Raw genomic sequence first — 23,313 nt, 5'->3', positions numbered from 1 at the left:
AACGATACACAATGTAGTCCTATTTGAATACGGAAAATAAGCTAACTGTTTTTGTATATACATTTGACATATATGTATACAGTCGATATTGAATTTATTGAACATTATATACATATGAGGCCCAAAACAGAAACGTGCCATAACATGCTATCTTTTGCCTTGGTGACCTAATTATGGATGGATCAGGTCACGAACATGTTATTTTGACACCGGTGCAGACATTATGTGCACGATATCAACGCATGGGATTGAAAAGGATTTGACTGGCAAACATTGGCCATCATATGAACCTAAAGCTTAGGCTAGTTGATATAATGAATGAAAGCAACTTGTACCTGCTTCTTGCGATTCCTCCTCCATTGAATGATCCACAGGCCGTGGCATAGAAAGAGATCCTTTCATAATATCCTCTTCTTCCCCACCTTCAATATGACCATTGGTCCTCAGAAAACCGGTTCCCCCATCATCTTTATCATTTGTTGAACTGTAAAGTTCAACATCGTCTGTAACATCCATGTCAGTCTCCTGGTATGCGTCGTATGCTGGTTGATCTGGCACATCTTCAAGTTTGTCACGTCTCTTGAAACCAGCAGCTGCAAGTAGTCTTTGTTTGACGTATTCCCTGTAGTCCTTCACGTGACAGTTCCTCATTATGGCTGGAGGAACACCCGACAGAAGTGCTTCAGCAACCTGTTTGAAACAAATGTTTTATGCTGGGAAATAGAAGTAACACAACTTTTTTCATAATCATAATATATAAAACGTCAAAGCCAGCGAATAATCAGTCTCGATTATTCTACGAAACAGATTCCTTAAGCATAAAAGTCAACATAGCGGTGAAACCTACATGAATGGATCACTGAAAGGCAGTGATGACACCTGTTTCCCGCGAAAAGGGTAAGCATGTCTTTCTGGACCGGTAGCACACCGGTCACTCACACAATTTGCATAAACAGTACGTTTTTGTTAGTTCCCAAACGCAATAGCAGTCTGTTGAACAAATCCGACTACATCATAAGCATGTGTTTATGAATCACAATCAAATAGTGATGATGCCATGTGTTCTCGAAAATGTGAGCGCATGTAGTCCCACCGACAGCACCCATCACTTTTTGAAAGCTTAAGTGATGCCTCGAACGTTGTAACCCTGATAAAACAACCTTTTGATGTTGGAACATTGCTCGACATAAAGGGAAAGGTGACTGTAGGAATGCTGAGGTGATTCCTCTTGTCATACAGTTTTGTTTCCCTTTAGGTTATCTTAAGTTTGAAGATACGAAGAGACAAATTTCATGTTTACAAGATTTTGCTGCAAAAGGCGTAGCTGTATATATGCTCAACAACAAAAGTTCCTGTGACACCAATGTTTTAGTGTATTTTCCAACAAGTAAAGTGGTTTTCAATATTGTAGTACATGTATGGAATCAAGTCACAAAAACGCAACAGCTACACAAAAGCATGCATTTCATGCAAAAGTTGACTTATATGCAAGCCCCATGCATTTCACTACCCAAGAATGGGTATAAACACATGTGCATAAACGGGATTCCATATGCATTGTTTAGTATCGTGTTGACAACAACCACTCAGAAAAACAACAAAATTACGCAATTATTCAACATTACGAAATGCCACGCCTGTCTGAAAATGAGCGTCTGCGAGCCATTGGTATGCTTGAAGCAGGATCGAGTCAACATGATGTTGCAAGACAATTTAACGTCCACAAAATCCACCATTTGGTGTTTATGGCAACGTTGGCAACAGACGAATGCAGTCAGAGACCATCCTCGGAGTGGCAGGCCACGCGTAACCAATAATCGACAAGACAACTGGATTCAAACAACACACCTACGAAATCGATTCCAGCCTGCAACAGTGACTGCAAGAAGCATCCCTGGCCTTCGACGAATATCTTAACAAACCGTACGTCGCCGCATCAGATGTGCAGGGATTATTACCAGAAGACCCACCAGACGTCCCATTTTGACAGGAAACCACCTGTGCAGACAGCGTCTACACTGGAGGGCCATGCCGTGGGGACAAGTTCTATTCACTGACGTGTCTCAGCCACAGCGATGGACGGATGATTCGAGTGTACCGACGTCGAGGTGAACGTTACGTCAATCATTGTGTCATGGAAGAAGATCGGTTCGGGGACGACAGCGTTATGGTATGAGGTGGGATAACAACAAGACAGAGGACCCGTTTGATAGTGGTAGAGGGAAATCTCAATGGACAGCGCTACCACGACGAGATTATCGGCCCTGTTGTTCTACCGTTTTTGCGTCGTCATGGCCCAGGCATTACCTTTCAACATGAAAACGCCCGGCCTCATATAGCTCGACTTGTTCAGGATTCTCTTCAACAAAACAACGTGAATGTCATCCCCTGGCCGGCTCGCTCCCCTCCACTAATCGATCACATGTGGGACGAGATGGATCGGCGCCTTCGACGTCAACCACGTGTTCCACAGACACTCAAGGAACTTCGAAACATGCTCCAGCAGATATGGACCGATATCCCACAGGACGCCTGGTCCATTCCATGAGACGAAGATGTGTTGCTTGCATCGCAACCAGAGATGGACACACAGGCTATTGATTTGTAAATTGACATTTTGGTATGTTCATGGTTTTTTTATGAAATCATCCATTTTCTGAAGTCAGTATGGCAAATTAAACCATTTGAACACTTACAGGAGTCTTTTATCTGTTGCAAACCGAAATTGTTTCAGATTTGGTAAAAAACATAACTTTGCATTAAATCTTATTCAGTGTCACAGTAACTTTTGTTGTTCAGTATATTTAGGACGATTGGTCGATCAAATACAAGTCAGCAAGAGAATGTTTCATTGTTGTTATTTCTAAATATATTCATTATAGTTTTTCTTATGTAATCCCTGGTAATTAGAATATCTCTTTAGCTATATAACATCAGTTTGAATACACAAAGTTGTTACCAATGGTTACCATGAGCCGGTCTTGAAAAGACTACCAGCTCGAATTTGAAAATTGCCTGACGTAAAAAGAATCTATTACAATTTCTGGTGTGTATGTGTTTCTGTTAGGCAACAGAAATCGTATGTGTGCCACATCATGCAAACTCATAAACCAAAAGTTCTTCTCACCATAAGGACGATTACACCACAACTGTTTCCATCAGTCTGTGGGAAAATAGGACATGATCTATCCTCCCAGTCTGGAATGTTCTCGCCAGTTCTTTTGCTTCTTATAGCCATATAGTTTCTGCAGCAAAACATAACACTATCATTCTATTAAATGGATATACATCGAGACGCTTTAAATACAAAAACGGGAAATTTGGTCGTTATTTAATGTAAAACATTATAACATCAATAAAACAGAGCAAATATTAACTGTCATGTAAGCATTTTTTTATTTTGTTTGATTTGTACTCAAGCACTTCAACGAGTTCTATGATTTAAAAGAATGGTCAGCTTATTATTTTTATTGTCTGTGTATGACCACTCATATAACTTTATTAATACTTCTATTCAAGCACACAAAAGACAGTTGTTCTTACCTCCACTGCTTCAGTAAGTGCTGTGACTGTGAACCACGTGAAGGTAAAGAGTCGATGACAGAAAGTTGTCTGGCCTTCACATGAGCTGCTATCAAAACCCAATGGTGGTTTCTGCAGACAGGCATCAGGATCCAATCATAGTCCAAGAGAGATTCCTGTATAACACAAAATGGTTTTGATTTTCTGTATTATGCCTATAGGTATGCTTTGATCATTGTTGATCCTAATTATCTAGCTGGCTTCCATTTGTCCATTGTCAATTCCATTCTTTTACCTATCGGTGGTAATTACCCCCAGCCTCTCGTTTGCCCATTGTCCATTGCCTATTACCAATTAGTGATGAGTTAAGTTTTGCCTTTCATTTGCCCATTGCAAATCACCTATCAAACCTCATTATCTGTTGGCTTCCCTTGTTTTAATTTGTTGTTTTACGCCGCACTCTGATGCGGCCATTACCGTGAGAAAGGTTGAACCTGGATTAGTTTGTGAAGACAACTTTTTTGTTTTGTTTGTTTTTATGTTTAAAGCCACACTCAACACTATTTCAGCTATATGACGGCGGTCTGTAAATAATCGAGTCTGGACCAGACAATCGAGTGATTGTCATCCTGAGCATCGATTCACCCAATTTGGATACGATGACATGCATGAACTAAGTCAGCGAGACTGACCACCCGATCCTGTTAATCGCCTCTTACGACAAGCATAGTCGCTTTTAACGGCAAGCCTGGGTTCCCGAAGACCTATTTTTTTCCCCGGATTTTCACGGGTCACCCGGGACATAAACTTTATATTGAATTGAAACGTGTAATACGTTATACCTAACGATTTATCAACATGCTTCATCTATCTCTGGTATAGGGAGTTGAAAAGTTATGTACATTATAGATCTATTATTCATCTTGGGGCATTTTAGCAAAGTAATGACTTTCGACTTTAATTGTCTAAGTAGATCGAAATGTGGTAAACCTGATAGTATCCATTCTGTTTAAAATAAAGGAAGGATCCCTAATTAGTTTAAGTTTCTTTGGTTGACGATTTTGCCGTAGATGTCCGGGCCGATTTATAATCTACTACTGGTTGCATATATCTGGAACTATTATGTCGTGGTGACAATGTGTCCAAGTGAACATTGATGGACCTACCTTGAGATATAACCATCCATCATCGATATCGTTCCACTTGCCCAACCATTTCTCAGCAAGAAAACAGTCAAACATGAACACTTTTCCATTACGTTGTCCTTTGTACTCAGTCATTATCAAACTCATGTAGGCATGGATGACCTAAAGTAAAAAAACAGAATATGTATTAGGGATATGTCATTACGTCCTTGCATATGGGACGACGTGAAGATACAATTCAGCTGCATGAACAACTATTACTACTGGTTCGTTTTTAATGCAGCAATTCAATACATTGTAGAGTGGAACAACATAATTTTGAAAAAAAGTAATGTGCACGGGACTAGAACTTTTCAGTCTCGAATATCTACCAAAACAGATTTCATTGGGCGTCAAAGGTAAAATATTTGTGAAATTATATGAATGGATAACTGAAAATCGCAGGTGTTCGCAAAAAGGGTAAGCATCCGGTAGCACCCGCCACTCACACAATTTGCCAAAAAAAAGGATATCTTTGCTTACACTGTCATCCAGCCAAGCTGAGTTTTCAAGTCTTGTTAATTCCCTCCCTGTCACAGAGTAAGTTCCAATGATGTATGTGTACTCGGAATCAACGTAGCAGACAGGTTCTGTGATATCCAGACAATGTCTTGGTCGTTCATATAAGGTGTCCACAAATTGAGTGATCCTCGAGTGTGTCTTGTAAGAGCCAAGCACAACGGCTGATAACAGTTGAAGAAAACAACCTGTTACCTGTTCCCGTGGAGGAATATCAGTCATATACTGAGATAGTATGTCTCTGGTTCTATCAAACTCAGCCTTCCAGAGAGTTGCTGACTGTGTGATGAGACTGGTAGCAGGTTTTGTTAAGAGGACATCAAACAAAGGGTCACACCGTCTGTCGGCGTTTAAAGATCCATCACTGAACATGCTCAGTTCAGACCCATTGTGAAGTTCCTTACTCTTCAAGGATAAACATTCCATGAAACGCATTTTTCTGTAAGACTGTGGTTTTAAAAACGCAGACAGTACTTCTATTACATTGACCAAATCCCCAGAGGCATAAATTTGAGATACAAACTCATCTATGGACACAGCTAAATAAGATAATTGTCCATTTCCCTGCTGTTTTAAATTTGGTTGTCCAAAAGTTTTTTTCATCTGTATCACTGTCGCAGGTATACAAGGAGATGACTCACGCGGTGGACCCTCAAGGCACATAGTGTTCATATCCTGGCAACACATGGAAATCGTGGACGATATGCGCGGATCTCGAGCCTTAACACCCCTGTTCCCTGCAGTGTAAATGCATGGAACCGAAGTTCCTGTTTTATCATCACAGGTGATTTCACATGATATACTATCGTCTCTCTGTGTGGAAGTCATTGACATACATTCACTATGATTGCCAGTTACTCCAGCTGTATCATAGTGCTGTGATAAACTCACATGGGTTTCTGTGTGGCGTTGTGATAAGTGGTCTGAAACACTTGCAGGAGTTGAAACGTCCCCATTGTCAGTATCCCGAGGCAATAGATAAGAACTTATCCCTGTGTTGGAACAATGGGCAGAATTACCACCAGCTGATGGTCCTGTTAGACCCTGAAATGAGTTTGTATCCATTGTGGGTTGTTCTGTTGCACCCGCAAAAGAATTTGCATCCACTACGGATTGTCCTGGTACATTTCCAAATAAGTAAGTGTCCATTGTGAGTTGTCCTGATACACCAGTAAATAAGTCTGTATCCACTGCGGAGTGTTCTGTTACACCTTCAAATGAGTCCGTAGCCGCTGCGGATTGTCCTGGTACACCAGTACATAAGTCTGTATCCACTGCGGATTGTTCTATTACACCTTCAAATGAGTCTGTATCCGCTGCAGATTGTCCTAGTACACCAGTAAATAAGTCTGTATCCACTGTGGAGTGTTCTGTTACACCTTCAAATGAGTCTGTATCCGCTGCGGATTGTCCTGGTACACCAGTAAATAAGTCTGTATCCACTGCGGATTGTTCTATTACACCTTCAAATGAGTCTGTATCCGCTGCGGATTGTCCTGGTACACCAGTAAATAAGTCTGTATCCACTGCGGATTGTTCTATTACACCTTCAAATGAGTCTGTATCCGCTGCGGATTGTCCTAGTACACCAGTAAATAAGTCTGTATCCACTGTGGAGTGTTCTGTTACACCTTCAAATGAGTCTGTATCCGCTGCAGATTGTCCTGGTACACCAGTAAATAAATCTGTATCCACTGCGGATTGTTCTATTATACCTTCAAATGCGTCTGTATCCGCTGCGGACTGTTCTGGTACACCAGTAAATAAGTCTGTATCCACTGCGGATTGTTCTATTACACCTTCAAATGAGTCTGTATCCGCTGCGGATTGTCCTGGTACACCAGTAAATAAGTCTGTATCCACTGCGGAGTGTTCTATTACACCTTCAAATGAGTTTGCATCCATTGCAGATTGTCCTGGTACACCTGTAAATAAGTCTGTATCCACTGCGGATTGTTCTGTTACACCTTCAAATGAATTTGTATGCACTACGGTTTCTTCACATGCCTGCCCGTCTTTGATACAGACATTTACACAAGATCTGTCGAGTTCTGAACGCAATGGATGTTCAACGGAACACATCTCTATATGTGTATTTTCACAGGATGTATGTTCAAGAACTAGAACATCTCTGCATTCTCCAGAGAGATGGTTGGTGGCTGTGTTTTCACCTGATTTGACCGTGTGCTTCTTTTTCTGCTTTTGGCGTTGCTTATATTTTACACTGGATTTCGTATTCCATATATGCACTTTAGATCTCGGTTGATGTATCTCTGGCGTTGCTAATGCAATGGCCCGATTCTTGAATTGTTCCATAGCATGAGTGGCATTGCTTGAAACATCTTTGATGGCTCTGATGACAGATGGACACAGTCGGGTGTAGGGGACAGAAGTATTCTTGGAGTTACCATGAGGAAGATCTTCAGCAATCCTCTCATCCCCAATATACTGGAATAACACAAGATTGTTGTCCTCTCCTAGAAGAATGTAGGCATGCTTCTTAAATCTCTTGTCCTTGCCTTCTCTGGTCTTTATAACAAAGAACAACTTCTTGAACTTCGGATCTGCTTTGGGTTGTTCTCGTGTGGCATCGTGGTGGAAGTGGTACTGGTCACATCTCCAGTCATCTGAATGAAACAGTGAGTGAGTGAGTAAATGAGTTTGATTACAACGCTTTGAATGGTATCCCAGTTAGATCATGACTAGTCCGCATGTTATGAGGGGGAGGGGAGAGTCCAAAGTGACGTTTATGATTTTGGTGAAACCCACGAGCATGGGAATAGGGGTGATTAGCCAGCCTAGAAACAAAAGAATCGGAATTCGAAGTTTCTGGCACTCCTAAAGGATGCAGCTCCGCACAGTGAAACACGTCACCTTGGACGCCAGGGACACCACTACCAAAAACATGGAACATAACAAGACAATTGATACTTATTGTGATAGGGAGCCCAGGGCTGAGAGTACACGCTACTACTACGTGGGTACATCATTGAATGGCTATATGAATTGGTGTGTCAATAAAAATATTATCATTAATCATGTCATGTTATGTGTTTTCATCCATAGTACTATCCATCTGCAGCCAGTTATCGTCACACCGTCAACGCTACTACTATTCAATAGGTTATAACAGAAAGTTGATAACCAGGTATTACCAAGCAAGAGCCTCTTTAATGGATATACATGTATTAAGATAAATGTACAGAAAGTATGTACAACTGCTTTCTATATCATTATTAAACACTGGGTAAAATACTATAAAACAATTGTCTTAAATACTTCTAAAGCTTAAGGTTCGGCAAAGAACCCAAAGACATACCTCGTTTGTTAATGTCAGTGAAGTGGTAGAGAAAAACCTGTCCTGCCGTGGGTTTTAACGGAGGCTGCGTGATGGTTCTGCTCATGTCTGGATTGCGGAGGATGTCAAGCACCTCCTGGGTCGTGAAAGATGAATCCTTGTAGGTGTAACATGTTCTGAAGAATACATTTTGGGTCCATCATATATTTGGTTAAGGACATAAACGATGTACATAGTTTTGATGCGTAAGTGCATAATATGTTAATGTTTGACATTTCTACCGGATGATTGTGAGTCTAAACATAGAACATAGCATAGATATGGATTCGACTATTACCGCTGGGTTTTTATTACAAAGGATTCATGAATTATAGTAGAGTCAAACATATTATTTTCTTAAAACAATGTCACTTACTGTGAAGGACCTTGCTGAGGACGACGTAAAGTTGGCCCAGGATTTAGTTCAACATTTCCACTAAGAATCAGTAAAAGACTAATTATGACGAGTATTTTCAAACTTCGCAGCAGCGCTATGCCACGTATATGTAACGTAGGTTCGTGTGTGACTTCAGTTCTTGTTTCTCTGTTGGGTTGGCAATATCCACCAATCCGGGCTCTCCAGATCTCAATGGACACACCCATTTTGTTTGAAAGAGGAAACGCGAGAGAGGCAATCGCTGGAACTACTGCACACTCTCAAAGCTGCAGGAAATAAATATATCATTTGTTTAGAGTTGAGACATACCTATACGTATTTTCAAAAGGGACTGATGCTAAATTATCTTTTTCATCTAAAGGAAATATGTAAATACATTTAAAACGAAAATTAAAATTCTCACCTGACCCTCAAAGTATGCAAAATAAAGTTGATGAGCGTAAATCATCTCCACAAATATAGCAAATAAGAAACACTACTGCACTCAATATATATATAAAAGCAACAAACCCTTTCCATATCCAATAGAAATCTCTGCATAAAGCAGAGTCGATTGTCCGATTCCGACTATATCATGAGCATGTGTTTATGAATCACTATCAAATAGTAATGATACCAGGTGTTCGCGAATAGGTGAGCTTATCCTGCACCACCGGTGGCACCCGTCACAAACACATGCAAAGGCAAGTTAATTGTTCACCTAAAAAGAACGCGGGAACATGTGGTACAAATCAAAATAGGGATTTGCATGGGACATCATTTTTGTCACTGATGCGTGAAATTGGGAAATGTTCTCAACATGTCTACCATAAACCATTTTGAAAGCCTTACTGAGGCCTGGAATATTGTAAACTTGATCAAGCAACTCTTGCGTAAGAGTCACGTGACGCTCTTTGAAATCTTGGTGGAAAAGCATGCTCGATTGTATTTCAAAAGTTGTAAAAATGTAAACACCAAAGGCTGAAGCTGCTGGAATATTACTCGACATGAAGGGAAAGTTGACTATTGGAAAGTTGAAGTCGTCCCTCTTGTTATACAGTCTTTTGAGGATTGTTTTGTTACTCTGAATCTGTATCTCTTTTATTTCTAGTGAATTGGCTAATTGATTGTTATTGATCGATATCAGATCATCGATATACCTGATGCTTAAGTTAAACCTCTTGACCAAATTACCATGTTTTGACTTTACCAATCTGAACAGAAAATTCCGATTCATATGCATTAAGAAACAGATCTGCAAGAAGGGGAGCGCAATTTGTGCCCATGGGGATGTCTACTTCCTGCCTAAATGTCTTACCCTAAAGGAGGTTCAAAATAGAAGGTATGAGAGAAGGTGAACATTTTCTATCATTATCCAGGCATTAAATAAACACCATGAGAGGTATAACTAAATATACATTGTAACACTAATTTGTAATACTGATGACAAAATCCAGACGTTATCACTTCCGTGTTTAAGATTCTGTTGTTTAACGCCGCACTCAGCAATATTCAAGCTATTTGACGACCGTCTGTAAATAAGTCTGGACAAGACATGCATCAACCAAGTTGGTGTTCAAAAACCCATGCTTGTCATAAAAGGCTACTAACGGGCTAGCTGACTAGGTTTACGCATATCATCGTATCCCAATTGCGTATATCGATAGTCACGATGACAGTGACTGGATTGTCTGGTCCAGACTCGATTATTTACAGAAAGCCGTCATATATCTGTAATATTTCTATTTGTGGCGTTGAAGAAACAAACTGGCTCACATAATCTCGAAAGAGCTCCCTCGTTCTTTGGCGGGTCGCCTCATTTACATCAAGTATCAAATTTACCAAACAAATCCTTTAACGGATCGTTGGTCACTGACGCTACGATAAGTAACCATTTTGCAACTGACATACAATGATTGTAGCTCATGACCTGTCCTTGATAATACACAGAAAGGTCGCTATAGATTGGACTGTTGAGAGTATAGATGAAGTTCAATGTACGTTACCCTGCACATGAACGAGTGAAAATATGTCCGGAAGCATTTGATAAAGGCAGATAATATGAAGGTTAAAAATTCTGTAGACGTTGACTGCCTGTAAATATATGACACATGTATGTCAGTTACAATAAAAAACGATGATGTGAGCGACAGCTCAATGGACAAAGAGCTATCCTAAACTTGAATTTACATAACGCTGGTCGGTAATTGCCTTTTTTCTTGACATTGAACCATGTCCTCCCTGACTATATCTACAGCTCTTTCACAGTTTGGCAAAACGGTGTAAAATGATGTGGCATATCTATATGTTGTTATACTCAATTATAACCATATCCAAATGTGTACAGCAAATATTCAACGAATACATCAATTCACAGAACTAGAAACAATTCACAATATTGAGACTCCATATACAGTCAAATGTAACCAGTCTACATATGGGCTAACTTAGAGCCTTTCACATTGACAATAAATAAACCAATTCACTAACTAAGTGTGACTGTTCGGATTGCATATCAACATCACGTGACTTATATCTATATTTAGATCCACGTTTCTCGGTTGTCGCAAGCAGGTATGCACATGATAAAAGTTCAGCTTAACCTGATAAACGAGATCAATAAATATTCAGGACAGTGTCGGATTTATTGTTAGTGTATTCTTACAGGTAGGAAACGTCTTCGAGAAAAAATATTTACCTTGATATTATCTGCCTTTATCAAATTCTTGCATCCGAAATTAACGTACGAACATACTCGTTGATGTGCAGGGTAACTTACATTTGCTTCACACACTCTGATCTATATCGGCCTTTTGTGTATTTTCAAGGACAGGCCATGAACTACAATCATTGTATTTCAGTTGCAAAATGGTTACGTCCCTCATTTATCAGTGAGTGAGTCAGTGAGTGAGTCAGTGAGTGAGTCAGTGAGTGAGTCAGTGAGTGAGTCAGTTAGTGAGTTAGTGAGTGTTACACCGCTTTTTGAAACAATCCAGCAAAAACAAAAGGAAATTCATATCAGGCGAATAGTTGTTTATGTTAGTTAAACCAGATGTAACTTAAGTTTATTGTTGTTATTACCATATAGTTATTTGCACTCTTTTTGCTATGTGAATATTTTACATCAAGTCACACACAGTAAGTCCAATTCCCAATAAGATAAGTTATTTTGATCTTATAATGCAACACCTATCTTCAACGTTGACAGTAACAGATGATAAGCGTAGGTCAATGCCAGAAAGTCGTTCCGGGCCAGGACAAGACAAGTCATAGTTATTATGTGCAAAATATTCCATAACCAACGACCGTACCTACATGTACATGTTTTTGGTGCAATATATATACATTACTGTAATTACCAATTACAAACCATAAACCAAAAAACATAATTAAGTTATTTGCGAGTAAATTGCTTTGAAATTTGTTTTGGCTACTTGATATATATTTGCCCGCATATGCACGTTTCGTTTGAATATTTTGCACACCGTTTATAGTTTTAGTCGCTGGCTCGGCCGGGCTCGACTGAAGCGTCTACCCGGAATTAGTTCCAAAAACATTCATTTGTACACCAGCAATGTGTCCCGATAGTCGTGCAACCACCACACGACACACATGACGTGCGCGGTGACCTAGATTTACTAATCAATTCAGAAACCTGGTCCTTTTGTAATAGATAGGGACGAATGACAATTTTTTATCGTGATACAGAGCTGGGTGAACACTGGGCGATAAACTATTGTCACTCAAGCCATTCGAGTAAATCTCGAGATACATGCAACACGAACGCCACAGTTGTATACAAGTGTATACCATGGGCTACATTATCGGGATATATATCTTCTACACGTGACCAAGATCACGAACACTCATTGGATACGAGCCTTTAGCTTTGCTCTAAGGATCTCTAATACAGACGAGTTCGAAGGAGGAATAAGGTTAATATACCCAATGATACATGGACTATTGTAATGTTCTTAAAACAAAAGAAACTGTACACAGTTAGTTATGAATAAAGTACAGACGTGGAACATATCGATTCCTTCACACAGCGGAACGTCTTGATCAACAGCTTATACCCGGAAGTATTTCCCACCTACATTGTAAACTTATTCAATATTCATGTGTATGAGTCCTTGAACACATAAAACTCTTCGCTTACCTTAAAAAAAACTCTTGGGTCAATATCCACGCAATCGATCTCAATTGACGTCTCTTCGTTAACTACGAACCGTACATGGAATAACACTAAGCGAGTAACGTGGATCTAAAAATAGGCGTCACGTGATATGAATATCAATTGAAATCCGAATAGTGAGGTTGTGTTGAAACTAAATAGTAATATATAAGAGTTTTATATTTACCATAGGTAGCTATTTATATATACCGTGAATACATGATACCTTTGATTAAGAGAGGTTACCTCCCCTATTAACTACACTACCCGCATTCTTGATTATTCAGTGAACTGCATTTTATGTTATGATTAATTCCATGGGCCCTTTCGCCATAAGCCTCATTTTGGATTGATGTTTGCATAACTATGGCTTACCTCACACAGAAGTCCTCTCGCTCGTGGGCCTACTTTGTCGGGGTGGTTAACGTAAGCGTTGTGTATATATTCAGAATCAAAGATAAAAACGAAGCTTCCTGTTTTGTGGGTCCGGGGTATTTTCATAGCAGAATGAAGATGTAAGACACTGGATAATCAAGCAATATTATTCTGTTACGAGCCTCAACGGGTTACAGTGAGTGAGTGAGTTGGGTTTAACGCCACTTTATTCCAGTTATATCACGGCGTGTCAGCTTAATGTGGGAGGAAAGCCCGAAGTGATACAAGCCCCAGACGTTTACCACTTCGGCGAAACCCAGGAGCACGGGTATTGTGCTGACAAACCTAGAAACATAATCGGGGCGAACCCACAATTATAGGTTTCTGGCGCCCCCAAGGGACGCAACACTGCACAGCGAATCGCGGTGCCGTAGACGACTGGTGCCCCCAACCGGTTACAGCAAACAGTAACCATATGATGCGATTTTAGCTGTATTGTTCCAAACTCTGTAACAACATTTCTGTTATTATTAATCAAGCAATAGCAGTAAAAGTGAAAAACTCAACGACAATAGAAGGTACACTATTTAATGTTAATCAGCAGTAAATAATATACCATGGGACAAGGCCATAGAGATCGGTGATTATCATGATCATGGGAAGTGTTAAAGCATTATCAAAGGGGTCAGAAATGTAAGAGTACACTGTTTTTGTTTGTTTGTCAGTCAGTCTAATTTGCGTTAATATAATCATTGATCCATGAGTTTCTTTACATCAGCCGCTTTTGACAATCGTACCTGTGAATAAATGTGCATGAATATCCCAGTCTCACAGAGTTTCGATATTAATATGTATTTCTTTTCTGAGTGAAAATATAACAAAGTGTTGTTGTGTCTAAAGTGGATATAATACATCACACATAAACACTTTTGACTTTATACCGCGTCCTCCAGTCGACTGAAATCCGAACAGTGAGGCGCTTGTTTAAACAACTCTGGTGACACGATGATACAGGTTCGCCACAAGGCTATGTCTTGTACTTAAAGCATAATGAATTTTAACCCATGCCGTGTAACAGTTATAACTAACACATAGTCGGAACAGGATAACATGCATTAAGCCTGGGATATACTTAATACATTTCTTTGCATCAACCTCTAGTTATTAACACCACACAGCCGAATACATTACACATAAACACTTTTGACATTCTTACCTGTTAATAGTTTTGAATGAATATCCTATTGGCAGACAGTTTCATTATTAGCCGTATGTATATCTCCCTGGATGATAATATGCCTTGTCGTGTCCGTGTGTGTTTATATCTGAAGTGGATAGTCACATGACAACACCGCAGCAGGTTAGTCAATGGTATCGAGAAACGTGGATCTATCAATAGATATATAGCGTCATGCTATCGACTGAAATCCGAACAGTGAGGCGCTTGTTTAAAACAACCCTGATGACAACATGAAAGAGGTTCGCCACGAGGCTATGTCTTGTACTTAAAGCATAATGAAATTTAACCCATGCCGTGTAACAGTCATAACTCACCCCTGAAAACTGTATATTGCAATACTCTAACTGATACCCCTATTTTTCATGTCGACTTTCTATTTGTCGAATGAAACGGTCGACAAAAGATCCGAAAAGTCAGAGTACCTTGGATATAAATAAGTATAACGAAATGTTGGACAGTATTTCATTTACATGAGGGGCGGTCGGGTAGCCTAGTGGTTAAAGCGTTCGCTCATCACGCCGAAGACCCGGGTTCGATTCCCGACATGTGTACAATGTGTGAAGCCCATTTCTGGTGTCCCCCGCCGTGATATTGCTGGAATATTGCTAAAAGCGGCGTAAAACCATACTCACTCACTCACTCATTTACATAAAGGTCATAGACGTACTACCATTCAGTGAAACCCACGAGTATGTTGCTGACAAACCAATGATGTTATGCATGTCGAGTTTGGATTCGAACCCAGTGAAGTAATCCTGTCACCACACAGGGCACTGCAGCGACTTAGACGAATAGAACAAGAGAGAGCAAGAGAGGACACTCAAATTTATTTAATGTACTATTAAACATCGGGTCTATACATTGAATTACTGTGCATCAATCTCTGGTTATAATCATTATGCAATCATATAATGGTACATAAACAATTTTGATCATGACAATCTTACCTGTGAATACCACTCTTTTAAACAGTGTCCATATTATCCTTATGTATACCTTCCTGGGAAAATATGACAACAATGTCGCTGTGTGAGTGTGCGTATTATATTTAAAGTGGATAGTCACGTGGACAAAGCCGAGGCAAGTTAGTCAATGATATCGAGAAACGTGGATCTATTAATAGGTATATCGCGTCATGCAGTCGACTGAAATCCGAACAGTGAGGCGCTTGTTTAAAACAACTCTGCTTACACACCATTAAAGAGGTTCGCCAATAGGCTATGTCTTGTACTTGAAGCATAATGCAATTAAACCCATGCTGTCCGTGTAACAGTTATAACACACCGCTGACAACTGTATATCGCAATATTCTTTCTGAAGAAAGAAGATCCGAAAAGTAATAGGTTTCCTTGTTGAATAAGTGTAACTGCCAGAGGAGTGAGTGAAGCAGTGGATGGTGTTTAACTACCTACTCATTGGAATCAATTTACGAATCTGGATCAGATAAACCAGCGACTGGAAGTATGAGCAACGATCCACCTCTTCGGGACAGAGTGACATCAATCAGATCAGTCATCGAACCTGAACATCCCATCGTTTATTGCCGACAAGCAAAAGTTACAAACCTATTCAAGAAACCCCAGGGAATCGCACCAGAAGAAAGTTGATTACCAGTTCAAGGTTAATTGATGTTTGAAGTATTTGTCACTTGTTTTTGTTTTGCCCAGTATGTGAAATTACTCATTCATTTGCTCATCTTTTAAACATTGATATTAAAGTGAGCATATCAGGTACGTCAAATATGGAAGTGTGACTTAGGGGAACCAAACATTTTACAGACTTTTGGATGACGAATGAATAAAGCTACAGTGAGAATATTGATTGATTAAATTGTTTATAGCGTCGAATTGGACAGTATTTAATGTTGCAAAGGCCGTAGTGATAAAGGTTATCGATGTACCGCCATTCAGTGAAACCCATGAGTTTGGTTATGACAAACTAAAGATAATATGCATATCGATTTTGGAATTCGAACCGCAATCAGGACATCCTGACACCACTCGGAGCAATGCGGCCACTTTGACGAATGGAACACCAAGAGCAAGAGAGAACACCCAAATCTATAAAATCTACTATTAAACACGGGATATATACATTGAATTACTGTGAATCAATCTCTGGTTAAAAAAGTTATGCAGTCAAATATATTACACATTCACAATATTGACAATCTTACCTGTGATAAGAATAGAATGAATACCGCATTTTAAACAGTTTCAATATGATCCGTTTGCATCCCTCGCAGTGTGAAAATATTATAAAGCGTTGCTGTGTCCGTGTGCGTATTATATCTAAAGTGGATTGTCACGCTACAACGCCGAAGCATGCCAGTCAGTGATAACGTTGATCTATCAACAGGTATGTGGCGCAATGATACAGACCGAAATCCGAATAGTGAGGCGCTTGTGTGACATTACCGACATAATACAGTAAAGTACGGTTATAACGAACTCAAAGGGACTACTAATTTTAGTTCGTTTTAACCGTAGTTCGTTATAAGCATATAAACAGCATAACTACAGCAAATAGTCGGGACCAAAAAAGAAGTTCGTTATATCCGTCAGTTCGTTATATGCGTGTTCGTTATAACCGTAGTTTACTGTACAGCAGCTTCAAATAATTATTCTTGTTTTTGAGTTAAAAGTGATTAGGAATTGAATTAAAATCAATAAGTGCTAAATATAGGATATATCTGTCATTTCCCTTTATTACAATACAAAATAAACACAACCCATTGTCAACTTCATGTCACCCTTCTATACACGCATGAATGTAACGGTCGTCAAAAGAAGATCCGAAAAGTAAGACTACCTCGTAGGGTATATATACGCGTAGAATGGCCAAAGCAGAGAGAGAGAGAGAGAGAGAGAGAGAGGGAGAGAGAGAGAGATAGACACAGAGAGATACATAGACACACACAGAGAGAGAGCGAGAGAGAGAGAGAGAGAGAGAGAGAGAGAGAGAGAGAGAGAGCGATAAGATGTTGTTTAACGCCCTAATGTATATTGCAAAGCACTTACTGAAACCCCCTATATTTCATGTCACCTTACCATACAAGCAAGAATGTAATGGTCGTCAAAAGAAAATCCGGAAAGGGACATGTAGGTTACCTCCTAGGGTATACACAGGTATACTGGCAAGAGGTGAGTGTGAATGGGTGGATGTTGTTGAACGACCCACTCGTAATCTTAAATAATCGAATCTCGACCAGATAAGCCAGCGACTGGAAGTATGAGCAAAGGAACACATAGTCGGAAAAGGATAACATGCAATCAGACTTGGATATACTCAATACATTTATTTGCATCAACCTCTAGTTATTAACACCACACAGCCGAATACATTACACATAAACACTTTTGACATTCTTACCTGTTAATAGTTTTGAATGAATATCCTATGGGCAGACAGTTTCATTATTAGCCGTATGTATATCTCCCTGGATGATAATATGCCTTGTCGTGTCCGTGTGTGTTTATATCTGAAGTGGATAGTCACATGACAACACCGCAGCAAGTTAGTCAATGGTATCGAGAAACGTGGATCTATCAATAAATATGTCGCGTCATGCTATCGACTGAAATCCGAACAGTGAGGCGCTTGTTTAAATCAACTCTGATGACAACATGAAAGAGGTTCGCCACGAGGCTATGTCTTGTACTTAAAGCATAATGAAATTGAACCCATGCTGTCCGTGTAACAGTTATAACACACCCCTAACAACTGTTTATTGCAATATCCTTACTGAAACCCCTTATATTTCATGTCACCTTTCTATACAATCATGAATGAAATGGTTGTCAAAATTAAAGAAGATCCGAAAAGTTAGGTTTCCTTGTTAGATATGATTAAGTGTAACGGCCAGAGGGGTGAGTGAAGCAGTGGATGGTGTTTAACGACCAGTGCATTATTATCAATATTCGAATCTGGATCAGATATACCAGTGACGGGAAGTTTGAGCAAAGATCCACGACTTCGGGACAGAGTGACATCAATCAGATCAGTCATCGAACCTGAACATCCCATCGTTTATTGTCGACAAGCAAAAGTTACAAACCTATTCAAGAAACCCCATGGAATCGCACCAGAAGAAAGAAGATTACCAGTTTAAGGCGAATTGATGCTTTAAGTATTTGTCACTTGTTTTGTTTTGCCCAGTATGTGAAATTACTCATTCATTTGCTCATCTCTTTAACATTGATATCAAAGTGAGCATATCAGGTGCGTCAAATATGAAAGTGTGACTTAGGGGAACAAACAATTTTACAGACTTTTGGATAAGGAATGAATAAAGCTATAGTGAGAATATTGATTGATTAAGTTGTTGTAGCGTCGAATCAGACAGTGATTCATTTACCCATTTTTTAGTGATAAAGGTCATTGACGTTCTGCCATTCAGTGAAACCCTCGAGTATGGTGATGACAAACTAAGGATAATATGCATGTCGATTTTTGGAATTCGAAACACAATCAGGGAATCCTGACACCAAATAGAGCACTGCAGCACCTTAGACGAATGGAACACCGTTAGAGTAAGATTTGTTTTCTGTGTTTGTTTAACGGCGCACTCAGCAGTAAGAGCAAGAGAGAACACCCAAATTTATATAATGTACAATTAAACATCAGATATATACATGGAATTACTGTTGCATCAACCTCTGTTTATTAGTATTATGCATACCAATATATTACACATTTTGACAATCTTACCTTTGAATAGTTTCGAATGAATACCACACTTTTAAAACGTCTCCACATTATCCGCATGTATACCTTCCCGGTTGAAAGTAACATGACGTGTTGCCGTTTCCGTGTGCGTATTATATCTAAAGTAGATAGTCACATGACAAAGTCGAAACATGTTAGTCAATGATATCGGCAAACGTGGATCTATTAAGAGGTATATGGCGCAATGCTACAGACCGAAATCCGAACAGTGAGGCGCTTGTGTGACATCACCGACATACTACAGCAGCTTAAAGTAAAACGAATATTGATTATTTTTTTTGAGTAACTAGTGATTAGGAATTAAATGAAAATCAAAACGTGCTAAACATAGGATACATCTGCTAGCTTTTGTTTTACAATAAAAAATAATGGAAAAATGTTCATTCACATCTGTTGAATGCGAGGACTTGTTTGTGTTTCACATACTGATTCCAATCAAGCTCCACGAACCCGCACTCGTGGCCTCTGTATAAATCTCGAAGAACATGCAGCTCCACCAACACAATTGTAGAAAATGTATTACATGGACTACAGTATCAGGATATGATTTACATCACCTGATCCAGATGGCGAACGCTCATTGGATAAGAACCTTTACGGATCTCTAATGAAGACGAGTCAAGAATGGGAATAGGAATAAGGATAATATACCCAATGATACTTGGACCAAAGTGTTCCAAAAACAAATCAAAATGTGCACAGTTACGATTGAATTGAGCATGGTCGTGTAACGTATCGATTTGTCCACATAGTACAGGATCATAACAGGCGTGACGGAACAGTCTATACCCGTAAGTGTTTCACACATACATTTATAAACTAATTCAGGTCCAAGTGTTCTGGTACAAAATATGCACTTTGCTTGCCAGTAGAAAACACTTGAAATATTATCCACGTAAATGATCATATTTCAACCCTCTTCGTTGACTACGAGCTGATGTGAATAATTAAGCGAGTGACGTTGATCTAAAAAAAGGCACACGTGATATTAATACGCGTCAATTGAAATCCAAAAAGTGAGGTTGTGTAGTTACTGAATGGATGTACTTGAAAGCTGCCATGTTTCCATAGGAATCCCTTTATTTACTACTGTTCGTGAATACGTGAAACATTTAATTCGGAGAAAGATACCTCCCCTATTCAACACAATATGTGCTTTCTTTAGTTATCAAGTGTCTGTTTTTTATTGAGATATAGGTATGTATCCTTGACCCCTTCTCGCCAACACTTTTCTGTGCATCAACCTCTGGTTATTAACATCACACTGTCCGAGACATTACACATCAACACTTTTGATACTCTTACCTGTGAATAGTTTTGAATGAATATCTTAGTTGCAAACACGTTCATTATTATCCGCATGTATACCTAACTGGGTGAAAATATGATAACATGTTGCTGTGTCCGTGTGCGTATCATACCCAGAGAGGCAAGTCACGTGAAAACACCGAAGCATGTTCGTCAATTATATCGACAGACATGAATCTATTGATAGTCTTTACGCGTTATGATACAAACCGAAATCCGAGCAGTGAGGCGCTTGTTTAAAACAAATCTGATGACACGATGAAAGAGGCTCGCCACAAGGCTGTGTACTGTACTTGAACCATATTGATATTAAACTCATACTGCCCGTGTAACAGTTACACACCACTGACAACTGTATATTGCAAGACTCTTAGTGAAACTCCATATATTTCATGTCACCTTTCTACACCAGCAAAAATGTAATGGTCGTCAAAAGAAAATTCGAAAACTTAGGTTACCTAGTTGAGTATAGACAGGTTTAATGGCAAGGGAATGGGTGGATGTTGTTTAACACCCCTCTCATTATCTTAAATAATCCAATCTGGATCAAATGAACCTGTGACTGGAAGTATGAGCAAGGATCTACATCGTCGGAAAAGGATAACATGTAATTAGACTTGGATATACTCAATACATTTATTTGCATCAACCTCTAGTTATTAACACCACACAGTCGAATACATTACACATAAACACTTTTGACATTCTTACCTGTTAATAGTTTTGAATGAATATCCAATGGGCAGACAGTTTCATTATTAGTCGTATGTATATCTCCCTGGATGAAAATATGTCTTGTCGTGTCCGTGTGTGTTTCATATCTGAAGTGGATAGTCACGTGACAACACCGAAGCAAGATAGTAAATGGTATAGAGAAACGTGGATCTATCAATAGATATGTCGCGTCATGCAGTCGACTGAAATCCGAACAGTGAGGCGCTTGTTTAAAACAACTCTGTTGACACCTTGAAAGAGGTTCGCCACTTGAAGCATAATGAAATTAAACCGATGCTGTCCATGTAACAGGTTTAACACACCGCTGACAACTGTACGTGTATATTGCAATATTCTTACTGAAACCCCTTATACAAGGTGCGTCAAATATGAAAGTGTGACTTAGGGGAACAAACAAATTTACAGACTTTTGGATGGCGAATGAATAAAGCTACAGTGAGAATATTGATTGATTAAATTGTTTATAGCGTCGAATTGGAGAGAGTTTATTGTTGTAAAGGCCGTAGTGATAAAGGTCATCGATGTACTGCCATTCAGTGAAACCCATGAGTATGGTGATGACAAACTAAGGATAACATGCATATCGATTTTGGAATTCGAACCACAATCAGGACATCCTGACACCACTCGGAACGCTGCGGCGACTTTGACGAATGGAACACCAAGAGCAAGAGAGAACACCCAAATCTATAAAATGTACTATTAAACACGGGATATATACATTGAATTACTGTGAATCAATCTCTGGTTATAAACATTATGCAGTCCAATATATTACACACTAACAATATTGACAATCTTACCTGTGAATAGGTTTGAATGAATACCACATTTTTAAACAGTTTCAATATAATCCGTGTGCATCCCTCGCAGGGTGAAAATAGAATAAAGTGTTGCTGTGTCCGTGTGCGTATTATATCTAAAGTGGATTGTCACGCTACAACGCCGACGCATGCCAGTCAGTGATAACGTTGATCTATCAACAGGTATGTGGCGCAATGCTACAGCCCGAAATCCGAATAGTGAGGCGCTTGTGTGACATCACCGACATACTACAGCAGCTTCAAATAATTATTCTTGTTTTTGAGTTAAAAGTGATTAGGAATTGAATGGAAATCAATAAGTGCTAAATATAGGATATATCTGCCATTTCCCTTTATTACAATACAAAATAATACAACCCATTGTCAACTTCATGTCACCCTTCTGTACACGCATGAATGTAACGGTCGTCACAGGAAGATCCGAAAAGTAAGGCTATCTCGTAGGGTATATATACGCGTAGAATGGCCAAAGAAGAGAGAGAGAGGGGGGGGGGAGGGGGGGGGGGAGAGAGAGAGAGAAAGAGAGAGAGAGAGAGAGAGAGAGAGAGAGAGAGAGAGAGAGAGAGAGAGAGAGAATGATTAGATGTTGTTTAACGCCCTAATGTATATTGCAACGCACTTACTGAAACCCCCTATATTTCATGTCACCTTACCATACAAGCATGAATGTAATGGTCGTCAAAAGTAAATCCGGAAAGGGACATGTAGGTTACCTCCTAGGGTATACACAGGTATACTGGCAAGAGGTGAGTGTGAATGGGTGGATGTTGTTTAACGACCCACTCGTAATCTTAAATAATCGAATGTCGACCAGATAAGCCAGCGACAGGAAGTATGGGCAAAGAAACACATAGTCGGAAAAGGATAACATGCAATCAGACTGGGATATACTTAATACATTTCTTTGCATCAACCTCTAGTTATTAACACCACACAGCCGAATACATTACACATAAACACTTTGACATTCTTACCTGTTAATAGTTTTGAA

General features: G+C 39.4%; 1 protein-coding gene across 4 annotated transcripts in view; it reads right to left on the bottom strand.

Annotated features, from left to right (window-relative positions):
• Nucleotides 1-19,514, bottom strand: part of LOC124142823 — a 32,711-nt gene extending 13,197 nt beyond the window's left edge. Inside the window, exons 1-8 of one of the 4 annotated variants that reach the window (XM_048385431.1) lie at nucleotides 19,438-19,514; nucleotides 8,939-9,225; nucleotides 8,545-8,699; nucleotides 5,190-7,852; nucleotides 4,689-4,829; nucleotides 3,544-3,698; nucleotides 3,128-3,245; nucleotides 336-690 (exon numbers count right to left, since the gene is read on the bottom strand). In XM_048385431.1, the coding sequence (XP_048241388.1) occupies nucleotides 336-690; nucleotides 3,128-3,245; nucleotides 3,544-3,698; nucleotides 4,689-4,829; nucleotides 5,190-7,852; nucleotides 8,545-8,699; nucleotides 8,939-9,165 (3,814 nt within the window). In that variant the 5' untranslated portion in view covers nucleotides 9,166-9,225; nucleotides 19,438-19,514. Of the gene's footprint in view, nucleotides 1-335; nucleotides 691-3,127; nucleotides 3,246-3,543; nucleotides 3,699-4,688; nucleotides 4,830-5,189; nucleotides 7,853-8,544; nucleotides 8,700-8,938; nucleotides 9,226-13,097; nucleotides 13,198-14,703; nucleotides 14,815-15,674; nucleotides 15,723-19,437 lie in introns of those variants that run through there. The other 3 variants (XM_046511498.2, XM_046511496.2, XM_046511497.2) reach the window with 3 other exon arrangements.
• Between the last annotated feature and the right edge of the window lie 3,799 nt (nucleotides 19,515-23,313).

This window comes from Haliotis rufescens, unplaced genomic scaffold, assembly GCF_023055435.1.
Source record: "Haliotis rufescens isolate VD_foot unplaced genomic scaffold, xgHalRufe1.0.p SCAF_59, whole genome shotgun sequence".
NCBI lineage: Eukaryota > Metazoa > Mollusca > Gastropoda > Lepetellida > Haliotidae > Haliotis > Haliotis rufescens.
This window is presented reverse-complemented; position numbering and strand designations above follow the sequence as displayed.